This window comes from Marmota marmota, unplaced genomic scaffold (assembly GCF_001458135.2).
Source record: "Marmota marmota marmota unplaced genomic scaffold, marMar, whole genome shotgun sequence".
NCBI lineage: Eukaryota > Metazoa > Chordata > Mammalia > Rodentia > Sciuridae > Marmota > Marmota marmota.
Window position 1 is genome coordinate 675,961 of NW_025999872.1, and position 19,533 is coordinate 695,493.

Consider the following 19,533-nt stretch of genomic DNA (forward strand, 5'->3'; position numbering starts at 1 on the left):
CGGCTGGGGCAGGTGGACGGGACCCCGCCGGCCCAACACCGAGGGCTTGAGGGAGGGCGGGGCGCTGGACAGCGATGCCGGACCTCCGCTGTCCTCCTGGACGACGCCCCAGGGACCCCAGGAGGGGCGACTCTGGGAGGCAGTGAACTGTGGCCCCAAAGGGGACAGTGAGGGAGTTCCGAGGGGCCCCTGTCACTCCGGGCGAGGCTGGCTTCTGCGGAGGGGGCCGACGAGGCTCCTCTCCCTTCTCCGCCTCCTCCCGGCTGACCCCGGCCGAGTCGCGGTAGGCGGCCGGGCGGGAGCCGCCAGCGGGAGGGGACCCAGGCTCTCCCTGGGCAAAGGCAGCGGCGGCCTCACTTCTTTTTTCCTACCTGTTTGGAACCAGTCGAGAGGCGGGGGCCCAGGGAGACTCTACTTGTCTCTCCTCCAACCCCCAGCCTGAAGAGTCCCCCTGTCACTCCCTGGTCGCCTTTGGCTCTCAGCTGCCCTGGTTCTAGATAGGGGACGGGGCTCCCGTTTGCACATTCCCTTTCCCCTATACCAGTTTCCCCAGATCATTTCTCCCACCTGGAAGTTCTTTCTGAGCTCTACTTTGAATCCCTCCTGTTATAAAGGAGGCCCATCTTTCAACGTATAATTTATGCTCTCCCTTCTCCTCATGCACCCACACTTTCTCTGGGGTTGAGGACAGGGGTCATTTTGCAGCCAAGCCCCTTGGCAGAGAAAACCAAGAAGAGATCTATGCCATACTGGTTTAGTGATGGAGGACAATGTCCAGGGGGATGCTGTGTTTTGGTGGCTGTGCCTCAGGGCCGCACAAGCATCAGGCACAGAAGTGTCAGTGACAGTATTCTTGACTTCATGGACCCCGTATGTAGGTGACACTGGATTCCTTTAGAGAAGGGTATGGTGGAGGTGGCTGGGGGGTGATGAGGGGGTGCAGTGGAAGAGAAGTGTCCAGAGGCTGGGGGTGCAGAACCGCACAGGGCATGACCAGAGATTTAGTTTCTAGTCCTATTGTGTCACTTGCTGTGTGGCTTTGGGTGAATTACTTTCTCCCTCTGGGCCTATTTCTGCACTTATAAAGTGAGGTAGTTGACAAAATCCTTGACTCTTGGTTGTGGGATTATGAGGGGTCTTTTTTCTCTTTATTCCCCCCCCACCTTTCCTTCTTGGATGTATATAGGTGACATATACATACACACGTACGTATATTATAAACAGGAAGGGATTAGACAGGTTAATTTCTGAGGTCCTTTGCAGCCCCTGCCTGGCACAGTCTTCTGAACTGAGGGTGTGACCAGGTTGATAAATTGGATCGGAACCTCTGCCTGGGTTGTGAGGACCATGGAGTTAGTTGGGTGATAGGGGTGGCCAGATGCAGGCCTGGCTGAGTACCATCTCTTCAAAATTGGGTTGGGATGGGAGACAATGGGGAGGCCAGGAGGAGGGGCAGCAGAGACTTGAATTACTTCTCGAAGGAGAGGACGCCCTGTCTTCTGGACTTTGACAGATTCAGCTGACAAAGTGCACTTTACTGCAGCAGGAGAGATTAGGGTTAGACCCAAGAAGCTGGAGGGAGCCACTGTTGACTCCCAGTGCAGGAGGCAGGGCCTGAAGAGAGGCAGGGGCTGTATTTAAGAGATCCTCTCAATGGAGCACTAGTGTCCCCTGCAGGGGCAGCCAGGAGCAGAACCCCAAGGGGACCAGGCAGCCAGCCCCAGGCTCTGGGGTCTCTGGGCTGGTGGGAGCCCTCGCTGTGGCTACTTTGGTGGAGCCTTGGCACTAGATCTGCTGTGACAGCTGCAGCAGGAGAGATCAGTGACCAGAGGTGTAGCCAGGCAGCAGGGGAGACTAAGAGGCCAACACAGGCAGACAAGCAGACGGACTGAAAGGAAGATGGCTTTGGGGTGCACAGTGTGGCTGTGGGCACTGAGGGTCTGGCCTCAGTTGGAACCAGAGGAGCCTACAACAGTGTGGGAGGGACAGGCAGCTGCAGCTAGTATGCGGGAGGCCAGGCCCAGCACAGTCCCACGACCCCAATGACTTCCTCCTTTCTCTGAGCCTCCTTTCTCTAGAATGGAGGTTGGCCCATGCTGTCCCTAGTAACCTGTTTGGCCATGATCTGCTTCCAGCTTCCTTCCTGCCCACTGGGGACTTTTTTTTCCCCTACCCACTGGGGACTTTGAGCAAACTAAAGTCAGACTTCCCACCGTAGCCAGCAGCCCCTCCCCCACCCGCGCATCTCCTGTCCTCCCCAGGTCCAGCCCCTTCCAGGATGCTGCCCCTCAGCGGCTCCTCAGCAGGGTCTCAGTCAGCTCCAGGGGCCCCTCCCCACAGAGGACCTGTGGGCGCTGCGAATGTGTCTGCCTGTTCACTGTGACCTGCCCAGCACCTGGCACAGTGCCCATCTTACAGATGTGGAAACCGAACCTTAGATTTAGTAAATTTGTCCAGTGTCACAGTCAGGGTCGGCCTCGAGCTTGTCTGAATCCCAGCCTTTACTTGCTGACTGCTGTGGTATGACAGTGCGGTGTTCAGTGAGTCTGTGTCCCAGGGAAAGGGTGGGTCTCCTCCATCCTGTGAACCTCAGGTACTCAGGGCATCCCAGGTGCTGCCTCTCCCATCCCATTGTCTCCGTCTGCTCACGGAGCATGTGTTCTGCCAGGCACCTGGCACCTGTCACAGGCACTGAGTGTCGTGATGTACCAGGATCCCAGCTGGGATGGTGCATCTGGCAGCTGGGGTGGGGGGAAGAGGTGCTGGGAGAAGAAGTAACATCTTGGAAGACTTGAGGAGAGAGCAGGGACTTAGCAGGAGAAAGGCTTATTCATGGAGTAGCATGGTTGAGAAAATGGCCCTGTGGATCCCTGTGGTCAGAGCAGGAGGGCTCCTGCCTGGGGGAGGTGGGGCGTGCAGCGACCCAGTCACAAAAGGCCTCAAATCTGCCCGAGAGACACGGAGACGGGGATGCACTAGAGGGAACTGAGTTTGTCCTCTTGACCATTTGTTCTAGCTAGAGTGTGGGAGACTGGCTGTAGGGCGCAAAGGGTAGAGTCATGGTGGCCTGGACTGTGTGGTGGCCCTGGGGCTGCAATGGCAAGCTTAGGTGATGGGTGGGCTGAGCGTGGTTTGGCCCAGGTTCTGGGTGGTCTAACCTGGCCTCCTGGAGTCAGCTTGAGCCCCGAACCCTGGAGCCAGGTATTGCTGGGGGGTATTGGTGTAGAGGCAGTACCCCCAGACCACACCCCTGTGTTCCAGGGGATGTGGTCCCCCAGGGCACCTCCCAAGGTAGACCCAATGGCACCCAGGGTGGGACCTTTAGGAACCCAGCCCAGGTGCCAGTCTTGTCCTGGGGCTGCCCTTGCACTCTGGGGAACAGCCAGGGAGTTGCTGGTCGCTTCTTATTAGGTTTCATGTGGTTCTGAGCAGATTCTGGAGCCAGCCTGCCTGCTTCAAATCCTGCCACAGACTGGTTGTGGGACCTTGGGAGGATCCTTAGGACCTTTGTGACTTGGTTTCCCCACTTATGAGATGGATCTAAAACTAGTACCTATCTCATGGAGTTGGTGGGGGATTAAACGAGTTAATGTGTTCAGAGCCCGAGGATGGTGCAGGGGGAGGAGAAGTTTCCATTAGCTACAGCGTGATGACTACTGTTATCATGATGTCCCCTTAGACTGTACACTTCCCCGGGCCACAAGTGAATGAATGGGTGAGGGAACGCATGTGTTCCAAAAGCTTCTTGCCATTGCACATGGTGGGACTCTCACACACATGGGCATGGAATGGGTACTGGGGAGGCAGAAGGTGGAACCAGGCGCACCCAAGGGCCAGGCAGATTTGCCACACGTGTGTGAGCACCTGGCGGGGAAAGGCAGGGGTTCAGGCCAGTCTTCGTGGGTGTGTCCACAGGTACGTGGGCCCCTGCTTTGGCTCCTCTCCTGAGTTAAGCCCACTGGGAGGAGGAAGGGAGGCAGATATGGTCTGGCTGGGGGGGGACCCTGGGGCCAGGCCAGAGCAGGACAGGCTCCTGGCTGTCTGGCATGGACCATGTGCCCTTGAGCCTGACCTCCAGCCCCACTTCCTGTTGCTCTCCTGATGGCTCCTGGCAGCCTGGGCCTTGGGCACCTTTGTCACCCTCGTCTAACAATGGGGAAGCTGCAACCTACAGAGGTAAAGTGACAAGTCCAAGGCACCACAGCCTGTGGGAGGAGAGGCACACCCCGAGTCTCCTCCCTGTCCACTCTGTGGGGCTCCCCATCCCTCCCTCTGCCCAGGCCTCAGGCCTCCGCCATCCAGCGCCCTCCCTCTGGTGCAGTCCCAGGTTGATGACAGCTGCGAGTCTTTGGCATCCCCCTCTGAGCTGGCCGAGCTCCTCCACTTGTTCTGTCCATGCTCCTTTCTAGTCTGGCTCCTGCCAGGCCCCAGGGCTGCTTGCAGTAGGACTGGAGGAGCCCGAGGAGCCCGGCTGGCTGTGCAGCCCGGCACAAATAGTTCCTTCTCTGAGACAGCTGTGGGCCCCGCCCTCGGGGTCAAATGCTTGGCCCAGGGGAGGTGGGCAGCTGCCCTCCGGGCATCTGTAGACAGCCCGAGGGCATCCAGGGAAGGGTCCTGGGACTGCCCCTCTCCGCACATTCTCCAGGAGCATCTGGTTGTGATTAGGGAGAGAGAAGTGAGAGGGGCCCGGCAAGGGTCCAGCAAGCACCATAGCCAAGAATGACTTAATTGGATAAAATGTCTAATGACAAACCAGAGCCCCACAGCAGTGTCCTGGCCCCAGCCCCAGGCCTAGTGTTGGCCAAGCCTGTCTCAAATCTGCCATTGCTGCCTCCTGCCTCCTGCAGCATCGTGTCCTTGAGAGGGCAGTGATTGAGCACTTACTGTTTGCAAGGTAGTGTTTGAGGAATGTGGAGAGAGTCCCGGGGATTCAGGTCTCCCAGGGAGATAGGAGCCTAGTCCTGCCACAGGGAGTTCTGGGAGGTGGAGTGGGTGAGGTAGAGGAGGAGGAGGGCATCTGACCCAGAGAGGGCCTGAGGTAGATGAAGGTCACACGTGCAGAATGTCCTATCCATCTGTCTGATAGTCTGAGTCTTACCCAGGGTAGGTGTGATAATTGGAATAACAATATGAGGCACAGCTCAGGGGGTACAATCTCTCTGAAATGGGAAAAGATGCTTTTGGTGTCATTTAGGATTAATTTAACAACCTAGAGGGAATTGGAGAGAACATGGAGTCTTGGAACGTGCTGCCTGAGCGCGGCCACTTGCTAATCCTGTGCCCGTGGCTGACGTGTCTAATTGATGGTGACAATCTTTCCTGCTAAACACAAATGAGGCCTCAGAATTCTTCTCAATTAGAGGGCTCCTGGTTGTCACTAATCAGTTGGAGAGGGCATTTGAGGTGAAACCTGTTCCCCGTTCTGGATGGTATCTAAGCCCCTTGTTTGACGGGATAGTGACTTGCCTGGGTGTTTGAAGGGAGCGTGAAGCTGAAGACGCAGTTCTCACTGGGGAGAAGGAGGGGTGATTTTGTTTCCTATGAGATGTTTGCAAGGTTGGGAGACATTTTCAGTTGTCGTAGCTTAGGGGCATGGGAAGGTCCTACTAACACCTAGCAGATAGAGGCCAAAGATGCTGCTAAGTACCCTCGAAGTACAGAAAAGGCCCTCCCACCCCAAAGAATTATCCAGTCCCACCAACAACTCAAAACAACTCAATTTAAAATGGACAAAGCTGGGCATGGTGGCGCACGCCTGTAATCTCAGCAGCTCTGGAGGCTGAGGCAGGAAGCTCCTGAGTTCAAAGCCAGACGCTAAACAACTCAGTGAGACCCTGTCTCTAAATAAAATAGAAAATAGGGCTGGAGATGAGGCTCAGTGGTCGAGTGCCCCTGAGTTCAATCTCCGGTACCCACCGCCCAAAAAAGGGGAAAAGACTAAATAGACATTTCTCCATTTCTCCAAAGAAGATATACAAATAGCCAGTAAGGACATAAAAAGATGCTTAACTTCACTAATCGTTAGAGAAATGGAAATCAAAACTACACCCATCAGAATGGCTGCTACCACAAACCAAAATCAAAGCAGAGAATAGCAAGACTTGGTGAGGCTGTGGAGAGAATAAAAACCTTGTACGCTTTTGGTGAGAATACAGAACAGTTCAGCAATGGAAAACTGTAGGGGGGATTCTCCAAAAATTAAAATAGAATTACTATCTGATTCAGCAATCCTAATTCTGGATATATATGCAAAAGAGTTGAAAACAGCATCTCAAAGATGTCTACACACCTATGATCACAGGAGCATTACTCACGATAGCTAAAACATGCGAACTACCCAACTGTCCATTGACAGAGAATGAAGAGGCAAAATATGGTATATGCATATGCATGGGATATTATTCAGCACTGTAAAAGAAAAATCACCAGGTGTGGTGGCACACACCTGTAATCCCAGTGGCTTGGGAGGCTGAGGCAGGAGGATCAAAAGTTTGAGTCCAGGGGCTGGGGTTGAAGCTCAGTGGTAGAGTGCTTGCCTAGCATGTATGAGGCCCTGGGTTTGATCCCCAGCACCACATAAAACTAAATAAACAAAATAAAGGTATTGTGTCCATCTACAACTAAAAATATTTTTAAAAAGTTCAAGGCCAGCCTCAGCAATTTAGCAAGACCCTAAGTAATTTAGCAAGAGCCTATCTCAAAATAAAACATTTTTCAAAGGGCTAGGGATATGGCTCAGTGGTTAACCACCCCTGGGTTCAATCCCCAGTGTGTGTGTGTGTGTGTGAGTGTGTGTGTGTGTGTGTGTATTTTTCCTGTTACATGCTACAACACGGAAGGAACTAGAAGACATTGTGCTAAGTAAAATAAGCTGAACACAGAAAGACAAATACTTAGGAATCCACTTATATTCTAACACTGAATCTAGGCAGTCAGGTTCTTTATCCCACAAATTTGAGGAATGAAATCCACGGATGTGAGGGTGAGATCAAAGTAACTGGATTTATTTGTGTAATAGAAAGAAAGCCTAGCTCCCTGAGGGGGTGGGCAGGAGGTATCTGTTGCCTTGGGGGTTTTTAAAGGTGTGTCTGAGGCCCCCGTGTAGATGATCAGTGGGGTGAGGGATGCAGCATGAACCAATCAAGCTCTCTAAGCTCTGAGTTTCATCAGCCAATCAGAAGTGCATAATTTCAATCCTTATTTACATAATTAAGAGGATGGGTCTCGAGTGGTTTTGGAAGGAGAAGGCATTTCGGTATGGGTGTGCTAGGGGTGAAGGGAGGGGCAAGCAAGGAAGGGCTGCTGGGGCTGCAGCTGTGGGGAACAGGAACAAGCACCCCACCTCAGAAGGAGGCACTGTGGTTAGGGCTGGCAGGGAGCAGCAGGTCGCAGGTGTCTTTCAGACCCGTGTTCCCTTCCCTCCTGTCCTCCAAAGGCTCTGATCCTATCTGCCTGTGGGAGACCCACCTTCCTGCCTCAACATGAGATACTGGGAGCAGTCAAAATAGGAGTGACAGACTGGAGTAGGGGGCTTGCCTGAGACTGGGGACAGGGGAGGAGGGGCCCGGAGTTTCAGTTTTACAAGATGAAAAGCATTATGGGGATGGATAGAGGTGATGGTACACTTACAGTGGTAATTCTTACGTGTATTTCACTATAATTTTAAAAATTAAAAGAAAAAAAAAGAATTATCCAGTCCAAGATATCAATAGTACCAAATTTGGGAAACCCTGAACTGGAAGGTCTCTGCTCTCTGGCTTCTAGTCCCCTGGAAGATAGGATTATGTAGCAATTTTGGCAGATAGATAAGGACCTGGTTTATATTTCAGAGAAGTGGTTCTCACCCTTTTCGCAGAGGTTGTCTTTTCTCTTCTTCTTTTTTTTTCCCCCTGGTACTGGGGATTGAACCCAGGGGTATTCTACCACTGAACCACTGAGGTATATCCCCCGCCCTTTTATTTTTCTCTTTTCAGTCAGGGTCTCACAAAGTTGCAGAGGTGACCTTGAACTTGTGATCCTCCTACCTCAGCCTCCTGAGCCGCTGGGATTATAGGCATATGTCACTATGCCCAGCTTGTTGCAGAATCCTTTAAGACCAGGACTTCTCTAAATTTCCCCTAATTGTCTAAATTTCACCTGCAGGTCTTAAGAGACCTAATGCCCGGGACACATCAGACCTCTGGGGTAGGACCCAGACATCTGGAGGTTTAAAAACTCCGTAGGTGATTCCAGTGTGAGCTGAGGTGGAGAATAGTCACCCGATGGAGGCAGATCAACTTGGGTTTGAAACTTATTTCCATGTCTAATCCCCCGTGTGACCTGCAGCCTCTGAGCCTCTGATTCCTGTCTGCACAATGGAGTGCACTGTATTTACTGTGGAGCATTAATACGAAGGTTCAGAGCAGTGTGTGCACGAGCTGCTTGAAATGGAACTGGGCACATGGCTCTCAGGACATGTTGGGTACTCAAGCATCCACAGAGTCAATGATGGCGTGGCATTGAGGCCTCTGCAGAAGCGGGTTGGTCTCCCTCGGATTTGTACCCTGCCCTGCTAACACTCAATTTCCTGCATCTTCCCCAGGTCACAATGAAGGCCGAGGCTCTGGATGGGCTGCCAAAGGGACCACACAGGGCTGGAATCAGAGAGTGCGAGAAAGGCAGGTGTCGGAGCCGAACAGGACCCAGCTGAGCCAGGACTTGGGTGGGGGCACCCTGGCTATCGACACACTGCCGGATAACAGGACCAGGGTGGTGGTGAGTGCTGATGAACGTGGAATGGGAGGGAAGTGTCCGTGGGGTCTCTCCAGATGCCCCACATGCACTGATCCGACAAGCAGCACACATATCACCAGGATCAGCCCTGGAGATTGGAGTGGAGACGGAGGGATGGGGGTGGGGTGGGGATGGAAGCAGAGCCCAGACGGGTCCTAACATCCCAGCATCTCAGAGCTTGATAGTCTGCTTACCTCCTCTAGGACCCAGGGAGGTAAAGTGACTTGCTCCAGATGCACAGCCTAGTAACAGGGTTCCTGACACAGGATTCTTCCATAACCTAGGGCAGAAAAAGCCGAAGGTGGTATTAATAGTTACATCTCAGCTTTCAGTTCAAGTCCTTCCCACCCCCATTTCTGCCCCATCTACAGATAGTGGTGCCCTCAAAGGTTCATGGCTGCAGAGACACAGTCTGTTCAACCTAAGGGTGGGACACACTGCCGTGGGCTGGAGAGAAAGCAGTTAGGCTACAGTTCCAGGACAGAACCTGATGAGGAGGGGCCAGGGAGCAAGCCCTCCTCACAGCTCTCTGGAAGACTAAGCATCTCTTTCCTCCAGCAAATCTAGAATCGCTATTTTCTGGGAATGTGTGTGTCAGTGGGTGTGTGTTTGCATGTGTGTCTGAGGGGCTTTGAGTATTATGTACATGATCGTGTGTCTAGTGTTTATGTGTCTATGATAAGTGTGAGGGTGAGAGCATGAGTGTGCCCAGGCAGCGAAGAGGGTCTGGAGGCTCAGGATACAGAAAAACTGAAATGAGAAGTTGTGGTGTAAGTCTGTAATCCTAGCAACTCAGGAGGCTGAGGCAGGAGGAGCGAAAGTTCAAGGCCAGCACTCAGCAATTTAGCAAGGCCCCAAGCAATTTAGCAAGACTTTTGTCTCAAAATAAAAAGTAAAAAGGGCTGGGGATGTGGCTCAGTGAGTAAGCATCCCTGATTCAATCCTCAGTACCAATAAATGAATAAATAAATAAATCATCAAGTAGATGCAGTTCTCAGCATATGCTTCTTTATTTTATGTTTTAAAAACAATTTTCTTAAAGAAAAACCTGCAGATAGTAAAAAAGTTCAACTAGGAGGCAGGAGTATCATTTGAGCCCAAGAGTTCAGGGCTGGCCTGGGCAGCACGAGACCCCTGTTCAAAAGAAAGAAGGAAAACAGTGCTAGAAACCTAAAACAAACAGAGCAGCCCCACCAGCCCCCACCACAGACCACACTGCCCACCGTCCTCAGCAGGTGCCTTGCCAGCTGTCCTACAGGCGTCCACCTCTGTCTTTGCAAAGACTTTGCTTGTACTGCCCCTCTGGGTAGGTCAGTGTTAGGTCCCTGGGCTGCCTTTCATGGTGGATGAAGATTTGGCTTTCATATTCCCCCCATCCCCCAGCATTGCTGTGCTCCCTCTCTGAATCTTTTTGTTCAATCCTGTCTTGTTATTATCATTTGAATCCTGTTCACACCTGATCCAAGCAGGGTCATGTCCTTTTCCTGTACAATTTTCATTCTTCCTGGGACCCTGCTATGTCCCGCGCCCTTGGTTTCCCATGCTTACCTCTGGTGTCTTCTTACACATTATCCTTTGACTTCAAATATAATTCTCCGTGTGGCCAAACCTGTCAGTTCTTTTTTTTTTTTTGCCTCCTAGAAACCTCTTTCCAGGCGTCTGTTCTGACCTGGACGAGCTGTTCACTTGCCCCCCAGTTACCATCCCCGGGCCTCCTTCTCATTTGTCTGTGTCCTGTGTCAGATTCCCTGTTGGGAATTTCCTTGACCTTGTGTCTTCTCTTTCCTGCTTCACCCTCTTGGCTATTTAGTTTCCTAAACTAAACAAAAGAGAGGTTGCACAGGAGGGAAGAAATTCTCTTGAGAACTTGCAGGTCTGAAAATGCCTTATTCTGTGCTCTCGTTTGATCGATGGTTCTACTGAACATAGACTTCTAGATTAAAAATAGTTTTCTGGGGCTGGGGATGTGGCTCAAGCAGTAGCGCGCTCGCCTGGCATGCATGCGGCCTGGGTTCAATCTTCAGCACCACATACAATAAAGATGTTGTGTCCGCCGAAAACTAAAAAATAAATATTAAAATTCTCTCTCTCTCTCTCTCTTAAAAAAAAATAATTTTCTGTCTCAAGTGTGACAGCATCTCACCATTGTCTTCTTGCTTCTGATGTCACTGTGGACAGGTTTGGTGTCATTCTTGTTCCTGATCTTTGTATTGACCTTGGGAAACTTTCAGGGTGTCCCCATAACCCCAGTCTTCTGAAAGTGCCGGGGCTGCCCACTTTGGCTCTTTCCTTCACCACACTGGACATTGGTAGACTGTTTCAATCTGGAGACTTACATTCCTCAGTTCTGGAAATTTCTTTTCTGCTTTCTTTCTTTGATAGTTTTTCCCGCCCATATTCTCTTTTTTTCCTAGACATCAGTTTCTGGATGTCATTCTTGAATTTTCTTCTGTCTTCTATTATCTCCTTTGCATTTTGTTGTTGTTGTTTATTGGTTAGTTTGATTGTTATTATTATTGTTTCATGTTCGGGGGATTGTTTTCATCCTTATTTTTATAAAGTATTGTTTTTATTCCCTACATCATAGTTTTAATTTCTAAGAGCTCTATTATTTTCGGATAATTTTCTCTTAAGAAAGCTTCTTGTTCTTATGTCATGGATGAAATATCATCTCTGAGAATATTTAAAAAGTTATGAATTTTTTTTTCTGTTCTCCGTATTGTTTCTATTACTGGTTTTTCCTTCTATCTTGGCCTCTCAGATGGCTTCACACCACCACTGATCCTATCTTTATTTAAAATTTTGATATTGTGCTCATCAAGGTATCATCAGTTTTTGTCAGTAATTTTGATTTTTAAAATATCATATTAAAATGTTTCTTTTCTTGATTCCCCAGCTTTCTGGCACCACCTTGAATATTGCACCTCACTTATCTTACCCCCGTACCGGCCCTCGAGGACACATCCCCATTCACTTCCCATTCTGCCCTGTCCTCTAGGTCCTGTAGAACCAAGGAGCAGGTCAGGTATGGTGGAACTCTGAAACCAACAGCCAGGCCAGAAGTGGTCCCTGAGGTGGGGACTTCTGACCCCTCATTCTCTACCCTACAGCTTTGTTGGGTCTTTGGGTAAATTACTGATATCTGTTCAAGGTCAGACACGATGGTCAGAAGGTCTACATATGTCTCGGTGTGCAAAGAGGACCTTCCAGAAGAGAGTCCCAGAGATGCAGCTTTCTGGAAGGACTCCCCAGTTGGTGTTCAAAAAAGGCAGTGGTTCCTTTAGGAGCCAGTATGGAGTCAATAATGCCAGGGCTTAAAAAACAAAACAACACACATTCTTGGGCTCCACCCTGGACAGAACGGAGCCTGGCAATTTGTTTCTTTGCAAGTTCCCCATGTGGGGCTGGAGATGTGGCTCAGTGATAGAGAGTCCTTGCCTACCATGTGTGAGGCTCTGGGTTCAACCTCTGGCACTGCAAAAAATAAAATAAAATGTTTCCCCTGTCATATATAAATAAAAAAATTTTTCATTAAAAAAAAAAAAAAAGTTTCCCATGTGATTCTCATGATCATCTAAGGACCAGAAAGTTCAATCTGTAAGATTTCAAACCAACTAGTTGACAGATGGATGGCCAGAACATGGGGCTTTCTCAAGAGCCATGTGGCTGTACTTGAGCAGGCAACTTTCACCCCTCCAGGGTTTCGTGACCCTCCCGCAGCCACACATCAAGAGTCCACACAGAAGAGCAAGGCCACCTAGGAGAAGACTCTTCCTTGGCCTTTCTCATTGTCCCCTGTTTTGCCTGAGAGATGAAGGATCAGACTTTGAGAGGTAATTTGTCTGGAAGAGAGTTCTGACTCATGTCAGGAAACCTCAAGCCAGATGAAACTACCTGGATAAATATAAACCCTGGCACTTAGGGGTAGAGGTAGTTGGGAGAGAGGCGGTTCAGAAAGTTCCTGAGGGAAGACTTGGGGCTGCTCAGTGCCTGTGGCTGGGGTGATTCAGGGGTATGGAGTGGCTACCAAGGACAGAGGTGGGCAGCAGCTGTATTAACGGAAACCCATGGAGACCTGGGGGCCAGGGCCAGGGCTCTGGGGATCCTGTAGGCTATTTCTTGGCTGGGCCCCAGCTGAGGGGCTTGTGTCCCCTTTCAGGTAGTTTTCTAGAAACCAGAGGGGTCCAGGAGGTGGACAAGATGGTGAAGAGACTTGAACCCCTGTCCTAGAAGGAATGGCAGAAAGTACTTGTGGGGCCTGGGATTGTGGCTCAGTGGTAGAGCGCTCGCCTAGCATGCACGAGGCACTGGGTTCGATCCTCAGCACCACATAAATGTAAAATAAAGATATTGTGTCTACCTAAACTTAAAAATAAATATTAAAAAAAGAAAATATTTGGGGCACTTAGCTGGCTATAGAGAAGGCTCTAGCAAGATGTGGCTGTTTTCTTCTTTTCTCTCTTTTTCCTCCCTTCCCCCTTCTTTCTTTATTTCCTTGAGCCCAGGGCCTTGCCCATGCATACAAGGCCAGCACTCTACCCCTGAGCTGCACCCCCTGCCCAGTGTGACTGTTTTCTAATGGCTTCAGGGCTGCAACTGGGGCCAAAAAAAAAAAAAGAATTCATTTTCCTCCACGTCACTGCTAACCTCCTGTGCTGAATTATCTACTGATTTGTTTGTACTGGTTGTCTTCCCCACCCCCTAACATAAGCACCTTGAGCTGTTCTATCACCATGGTCATTGCCTGGCCCAGGGCAGGTGGTCCTCTAAGGGAACAAAGGAAGGAGGGATTGGACTTCTCCATCCCCAGAGGTCTCCAAAACCATGGTTGTTGAAGAGAAGAGTGGTCCCTGGGGTGGACTATTGGATTCTGGCTTCTAAGGACCTCAGCTCTACTGACTCTTGGATTTTTCATCAAGACCATAAGAGAACATTGGTGTTTATATATAAGAAAGTTTGTGTGACTGGGTGGCCCTGTGCCAGGGCCCCCAGGGGACCTGCATTCATTCCTTAGTCTACTATGAGCCCTTAGGCCTTGCCCAGAGCAGTGTTCAACTGAGGATGCTTGTGATCCCGCAGCAAAGCCAGTCCTCACCCCAACCTGGGGAACAGGCACCTTGGCCTCAGTGGAGCCCAGTGAAGGCTTCCAGAGACCCCTGCTCCTCATGAATCTCTAGGAGCTCAGCTGCCCTGGGGCCTAAGGAAATCTGCTTTACATCATGGCTTGGTGGCAAAGGATGGGAAACACAAGGCCAGGGTGTGGGAAGTGAATATCATAACAAGTTCGCCTTGGTCTTTTCCAAAGTTTTCTTGGGTTTCAACAGGAAAACACTTCCACTGACCATCTGTCTCCCAGCTTGGTTTGTGCCGCAGCAACCTGGCTCTAGGTACTTTTGCTCTGGGGTCATCTGAAGGGGCTGCCATTCCCTTTGCCTCATGTGTAGTCAGTTTTTCATCGCTGTGACAAGATACCTGAGAAAAATAGTGTAGAGGAGCAAAGATTCATTTTGGCTTACAGTTTCAGAGATTTTAGTTTGTGATTGGCTGGCTTTATTACTCTAGGGCTGTAGTAAGGCAGAACGTCATGGCAAAAGCTGCTTACCTCATGGTAGTCAGGAAGCAGAAGAGAGAGAGAAGAAGGGATCAGGGATACTGACTTTCACTAGATCCTACCTCCTCCCAGTAGTCCATTCAGCTATATCCATGGACGAGGGTAGAGCCCTTATGATTCCACCACTTCCCAAAGGCCTCACCTCTGAACACTGCTGCGTTGGAGACCAGGCCTTCAACACATGAGCCTTTGGGGGACATTCCAAATCCAATCTACCTTCCCTACACCCACCCAGGGGCACCTCAGAATACCCTCCTGGCTGTGAGCTGCTGTTTTGGCTCCTCTGTCCCAGTGACCCCTGCTCGGCCACTCTGCCCAGCACTCCTGCCTGGCCACCTCCCCACGAAGCTTCTTCCAACTCAGAACCTCTTGCTTTGGAGGCCTGGAGGCGTCCAGGCTGCACTCTATCTTCAGGATAAGCTGGCGGCTCTGAGGACCCTGGTCGGGCCATCTCCTCCCTACGTTTTCCTCTCCTCTACACCACATCCCAGCAGAAATAGGATTCTTGTCCAGATTCAGGAAATTCAGGATTTTCCACCTAGACCAATTTGAGCCTCTGGGAACCCCGGGATTTTTTTTTTTAGTAGTTGGGGAAGCCATTGTGAAGTTAGAGACTCTGATGTTCTCTCTTATTCCTCAAGAGATTGGCAGAGAAGAAAGGAGGCCTTGGATGAAGTTTCTCTTCCAACCCAGCATTTCCACGTCCTTTCTTGGTTCCAGGCTTTCTTGGTTCCATGGTTCATGTCTGGGACCAGGCTTTAGGAGGAACCAAGCGTCCCCCCACTTTCACACTATAATGAGGAGATTTCCTCCTCTCACCCCAATATTCCCCTGGCCCAGCTTCCAGAAATTCTGTCTCCTCTCTGGCTCAGGCAAAACTTCTGAGCTCCTGCATCCTGATGGCAGGCCTGGAATGCAGAGGGGCCAATGGTGAGGCGGGCACCCTGTCATTCCAGGACAGTGGGCAGGGAGACAGACAAATAGGCGTGGTGCCTGCTTGGTTTCCGTAAAACTTCCAAAAAAGGCAGTTCCCTGTGGAAGGCCTCCAGGACCCCTCCGAGCACCCCGACTGATGGCAGAGCCTGGGAAGGAGGGCAGACAGGCCCGCAGAGAGCAAGTAATGCTCCCTCATTCCAGTGTGCTCAGGGCAAGGAATGAGGGGGACAAGGACAGGAGACCTCTGAGAATGTGCATGGCAGGTGGAGGGAGGGAAAAGTCACGAGCTATACTTTGGAGAGACAAGATAAGAGGTTTTGTGAGAAGAAAGGGAGTCCAGCCATCCTGCCTCCAGTGCTGTGGAAAGAGCCCGTCAGTCCTGGCCCTGGATCTTGGTCCTGACACATACCAGCTGCGTGGCCTTGGGACTCTCGTGAGCCCTTGCCAGCTCCCAGCTTCCCAAATAGGAGTGGCCAATGCTGATCTCCTGGACTGAGACTCAAGAACAAAATGCAAGGCTCAAGATGGCTCTCAGTCCAGGTGGGTTCCCCCCAACTCCCACCCACTCCCCACCCCAGCCCTGGGCTATGTCTTCCCTCAGGTCCCTCTTGTTGACTCTTTTCCATTTTCCTTGAGGTCCTTCCTTTCTTTCTCTTTCTTTTCTGTTGAAGTGAGATTTATGTTAAAAAAATTTATATTTTATTTTGAGACAGAGTCTCTCTGTGTTGTTCTATCTGGCTTTGAACACATGGGCCCAAGCGATCTTCCTGCCTCAGCCTCCCCAGTGCTGGGATGTTAGCATGTGCCACTGCATCCGGCTTAAAATTAGCCCTTTTGAAATGAACAAGCTGGTGGTCTTTAATACATACAAAATGTGCAGACACCCTCTTCATCTGGTTCCAAAATATTTTCGTCACCCCAAAAGGAATCCTGGGTCCATTAAACAGTTTTCTCCTCCCACATCCTGCCCTGGCAACTGCCAATCTGTATTCTAAGATTTGTCTATCTGAATGTCCATATTTGCCAAAATTCATTTGTTGAAGTAAAATTCCCAATGTTCAAATAAATAATACCTGTGTATATGGTATATGAATGGAATCTTACAATATATGTCCAGACCTTTTGTGTCTGGTTTCTTTCTCTTAGCATAATGTTTTTGAAGTTCATCCATTTTATGACTGAATAATATTCCATTGTGTGGCTATGCCGTAATTTGTTTATCAGTTCACTTATTGATGGACATTTGGGCTGTTTCCACCTTTGGCTATTGTGAATAGTGCCAAAAAGCATATTCTTTGAGTACAAGTTTGGAGGCTGAAAGTCTAAGAGCAGGTGGCCACATCTGGTGAGGGCGTCATGGTGCTGCATCATAGAAGGGCAGCTGGGAACGGTAGCATGTACCTGTAATCCCTGTGGCTCAGGAGGCTGAGGCAGGAGGTTTGTGAGTTTCAAGCCAGCCTGAGCAACTTTGCAAGGCTCTAAGCAACTCATTGAGACCTTGTCTCAAAATAAAAAATAAAAGGGGCTGGGGATGTGGCTCAGTGGTTAAGTACCCTGGGTTCAATCCCCAGTACACCCCCCCGCCCTCCCCCCCAAAAAAAGAACAGAACAAAACAGAAGGGCCAGCAGCTGTGTGTAAAAGAGAGAAAACAAGAGGGACAGCCTCACTTCAGAAGGCCCCCCTCTGTGTTAACGGATAATTAATAAGAGGAGCATTAATCCCTTCTAAGGACCTAATCACCCCACTCTCAACATTGTCACACTGGGGACCACATTTCAATGTGAGTTTCAGAGGTGAGAGAAAAATAATAGCAACAGGTGATGTTCAAGAAGCCCTTCCTGAGTGCCAGCTTCGTTCTACGACTTTACATTTAACCCACACAAATACCTCCTTATTGCCTCTCAATCTAGAACAGAGAGGTGAAGTTGCCTTCCCAAGGTCACATAGCCAATGAGTGCCAGAGTCTGTACAGGAACCCAGGTGTCTCTGCATTTGGAGTCTCTGCTCTTCACCACCATTTCCTTCAAGAACAAAAATGAGTGATGTTTTACTGCACAGTGTACTTTTGTTTGAATTAATTAATTAATTTCTGTGGTGCTGGAGATTGAACCCAGGGGCTCACACGGAGCTACATCCCAATCCTTTTTATTTTTTCTTTTGAGACAGGATTTTGCTAAATTGCCATGGCTGGCCTTGAACTTGCAATTCTCCCACCTCAGCCTCCCAATTCACTGGGATTGCACATGGAGGCCCTGGGATTATAGGTGTGTGCCACTACGCCTGGCTCTCTTTTAGATCCATCGGTGCTTGTCAGACTTTACTCTGTGTAAGAGTCCTGGGAATCCTCTTCAGATGCAGATCCTGAGTCAGCAGGTTTGGGGTGACCCAGAATCTGCATTTATAACAAGCTTCTGAATAACGCAATGCCGCTGGTTCTCAGGCATACTTTGGGTAACAGGGATCTAGAACACATTCTCATTGGTCTTGTAAGGCCTTATGGAACTGTAGTGGCAGGGACTGGGGTGTCCCTCCCCCGCAACCAGACATCTCAGCAGCACTTCCTGGGTAGAACCCAGCTGCCTGCAGTACCATCCTGACAAGCCTGGCTGGCCAAGCTCTCCAGCAAGCCCTGCAGGATACCCTTGGTCGCTTGCCCCAGCGTCTCCACCTGCCAGTTGGCTGCAGGTGATGGGCTGGTTGTGACAGCTCAGCCAGAGCTCCTGTTCAGAAACGTCTTGAACTCAGCCAAGGTAAATGCAGCCCCGCTGTCAGAAACCAAGTGCCTGGCACGCCTCCAGGTGCAAATAATTGAAGCAGAAGGGACACTGTACCAGCAGACAGACGTTTAGGATGGAGAGGGAATTGTTTTGAAGAGCAGCCTCTACAATCGAGCTGTTTGCTGGAAAGGTCCAACAAAATCGTTGTAATAGTTTCCACTTACCAAGCGCCTACTGTGGTCCAGGCAGTGGGTTAAGAGCTTTATGTTGATGTGTTTCATCTAATCCTCTCCAGAACGCTGCAAGAAGGTTACTGATGAGAGGGCTGAAGCTCAGGGAGGGGGTTATGCTTGGCACCAATTTATGTAATGGAGTCAGTTTTTGAACTTGACTCCACAGCCCATGCACTTGATCCTAGAGCAATGTTTGCACATTGTACTCACAGAAACTGAGGGGATCCCAGAGGTGCTTCATGGGCTGCTGTGGGGTGGAGGGTGGTGGAGAAGGAGGTAGCACAGCAGGCTGGCCCCAGACCTTTTTTTCTTTCCCCCTGACTGGCTGTAATTTGATGTGGCTTATGTGCTGAGATGCTCTGAAAGATTAGTTGGAGGAAAGGATTGTACAGACAGAAATGTTTGAAATCCACAATCTGCTGCCTCCTTAAATGAGTGTGGACTGTAGACCACAGCTTCAGGTGCTTGTGTTAAAGTACCCCACTTTACTTTGGTGGACTTGCCAAGAGGTCTGGCTTGTGTTGACCTTTCTCTTTTATTTTTTATTTTATTTATTTATTTTTTGTACCAGGGATTGAACCCAGGGATGCTAAACCACTGAGCCACATCCCCAGCCCTTTTTATTTTTTATTTTGAGACAGAGCTTTGCTAAGTTGCTTAAGGCCTCGCTAAGCTACAGAGGCTGGCTTTGAACTTGAGATCTTCCTGCCTCAGCTTCCTGAGCTGCTGGGATCACAGGTGTGCACCACCATGCTTGTCTGCTGACCCTCTTTTTAAATGAGAGATCATCCCATCAAGTCTACTAGCCAAGGCTTCTAGCTTCCAGTAACAGTGCTTACAGCTATAGTAACGGACAGCTCACGTGTGATCATGGGCTGTAGATGGTGGGAATCCCTCAGGCAGGGTCATTGCCAGGCACAGCCTCACTTTTTTTTTTTAAGTGCTGGAGATGGAACCCAGGACCTTCCACATGCTAGGCAAGGGCTCTATTTTATTTTGAAACAAGGTCACACTAGGTTGCCTAGACTGGCATGGATCTTGTGATCCTCCTGCCTCAGCCTCCTGAGTAGCTGGGAGTACAGGCATGCACAGACATACTCTGCACCTACATACTTTTAAGGACACACACAATATGCATATGGTGAACAAGCCCTGGGATTGACTGGCCTGAAGAGACTGAGTAGGGCTTTGTATTAATTAGGATACAAGGTTCGGCTATATAACAAATGCCCAATAGACAAGGCACTTAGACACAAAGAAATC

General features: G+C 50.0%; 1 protein-coding gene across 1 annotated transcript in view; it reads left to right on the forward strand.

Moving 5' to 3' along the window:
* Window positions 1-19,533, forward strand: part of Plxdc1 (plexin domain containing 1) — a 61,443-nt gene that overhangs the window by 632 nt on the left and 41,278 nt on the right. Inside the window, exon 2 of the mRNA XM_048785739.1 lies at window positions 8,582-8,754. Within this exon, the coding sequence (XP_048641696.1) occupies window positions 8,582-8,754 (173 nt within the window). The remainder of the gene's footprint in view (window positions 1-8,581; window positions 8,755-19,533) is intronic.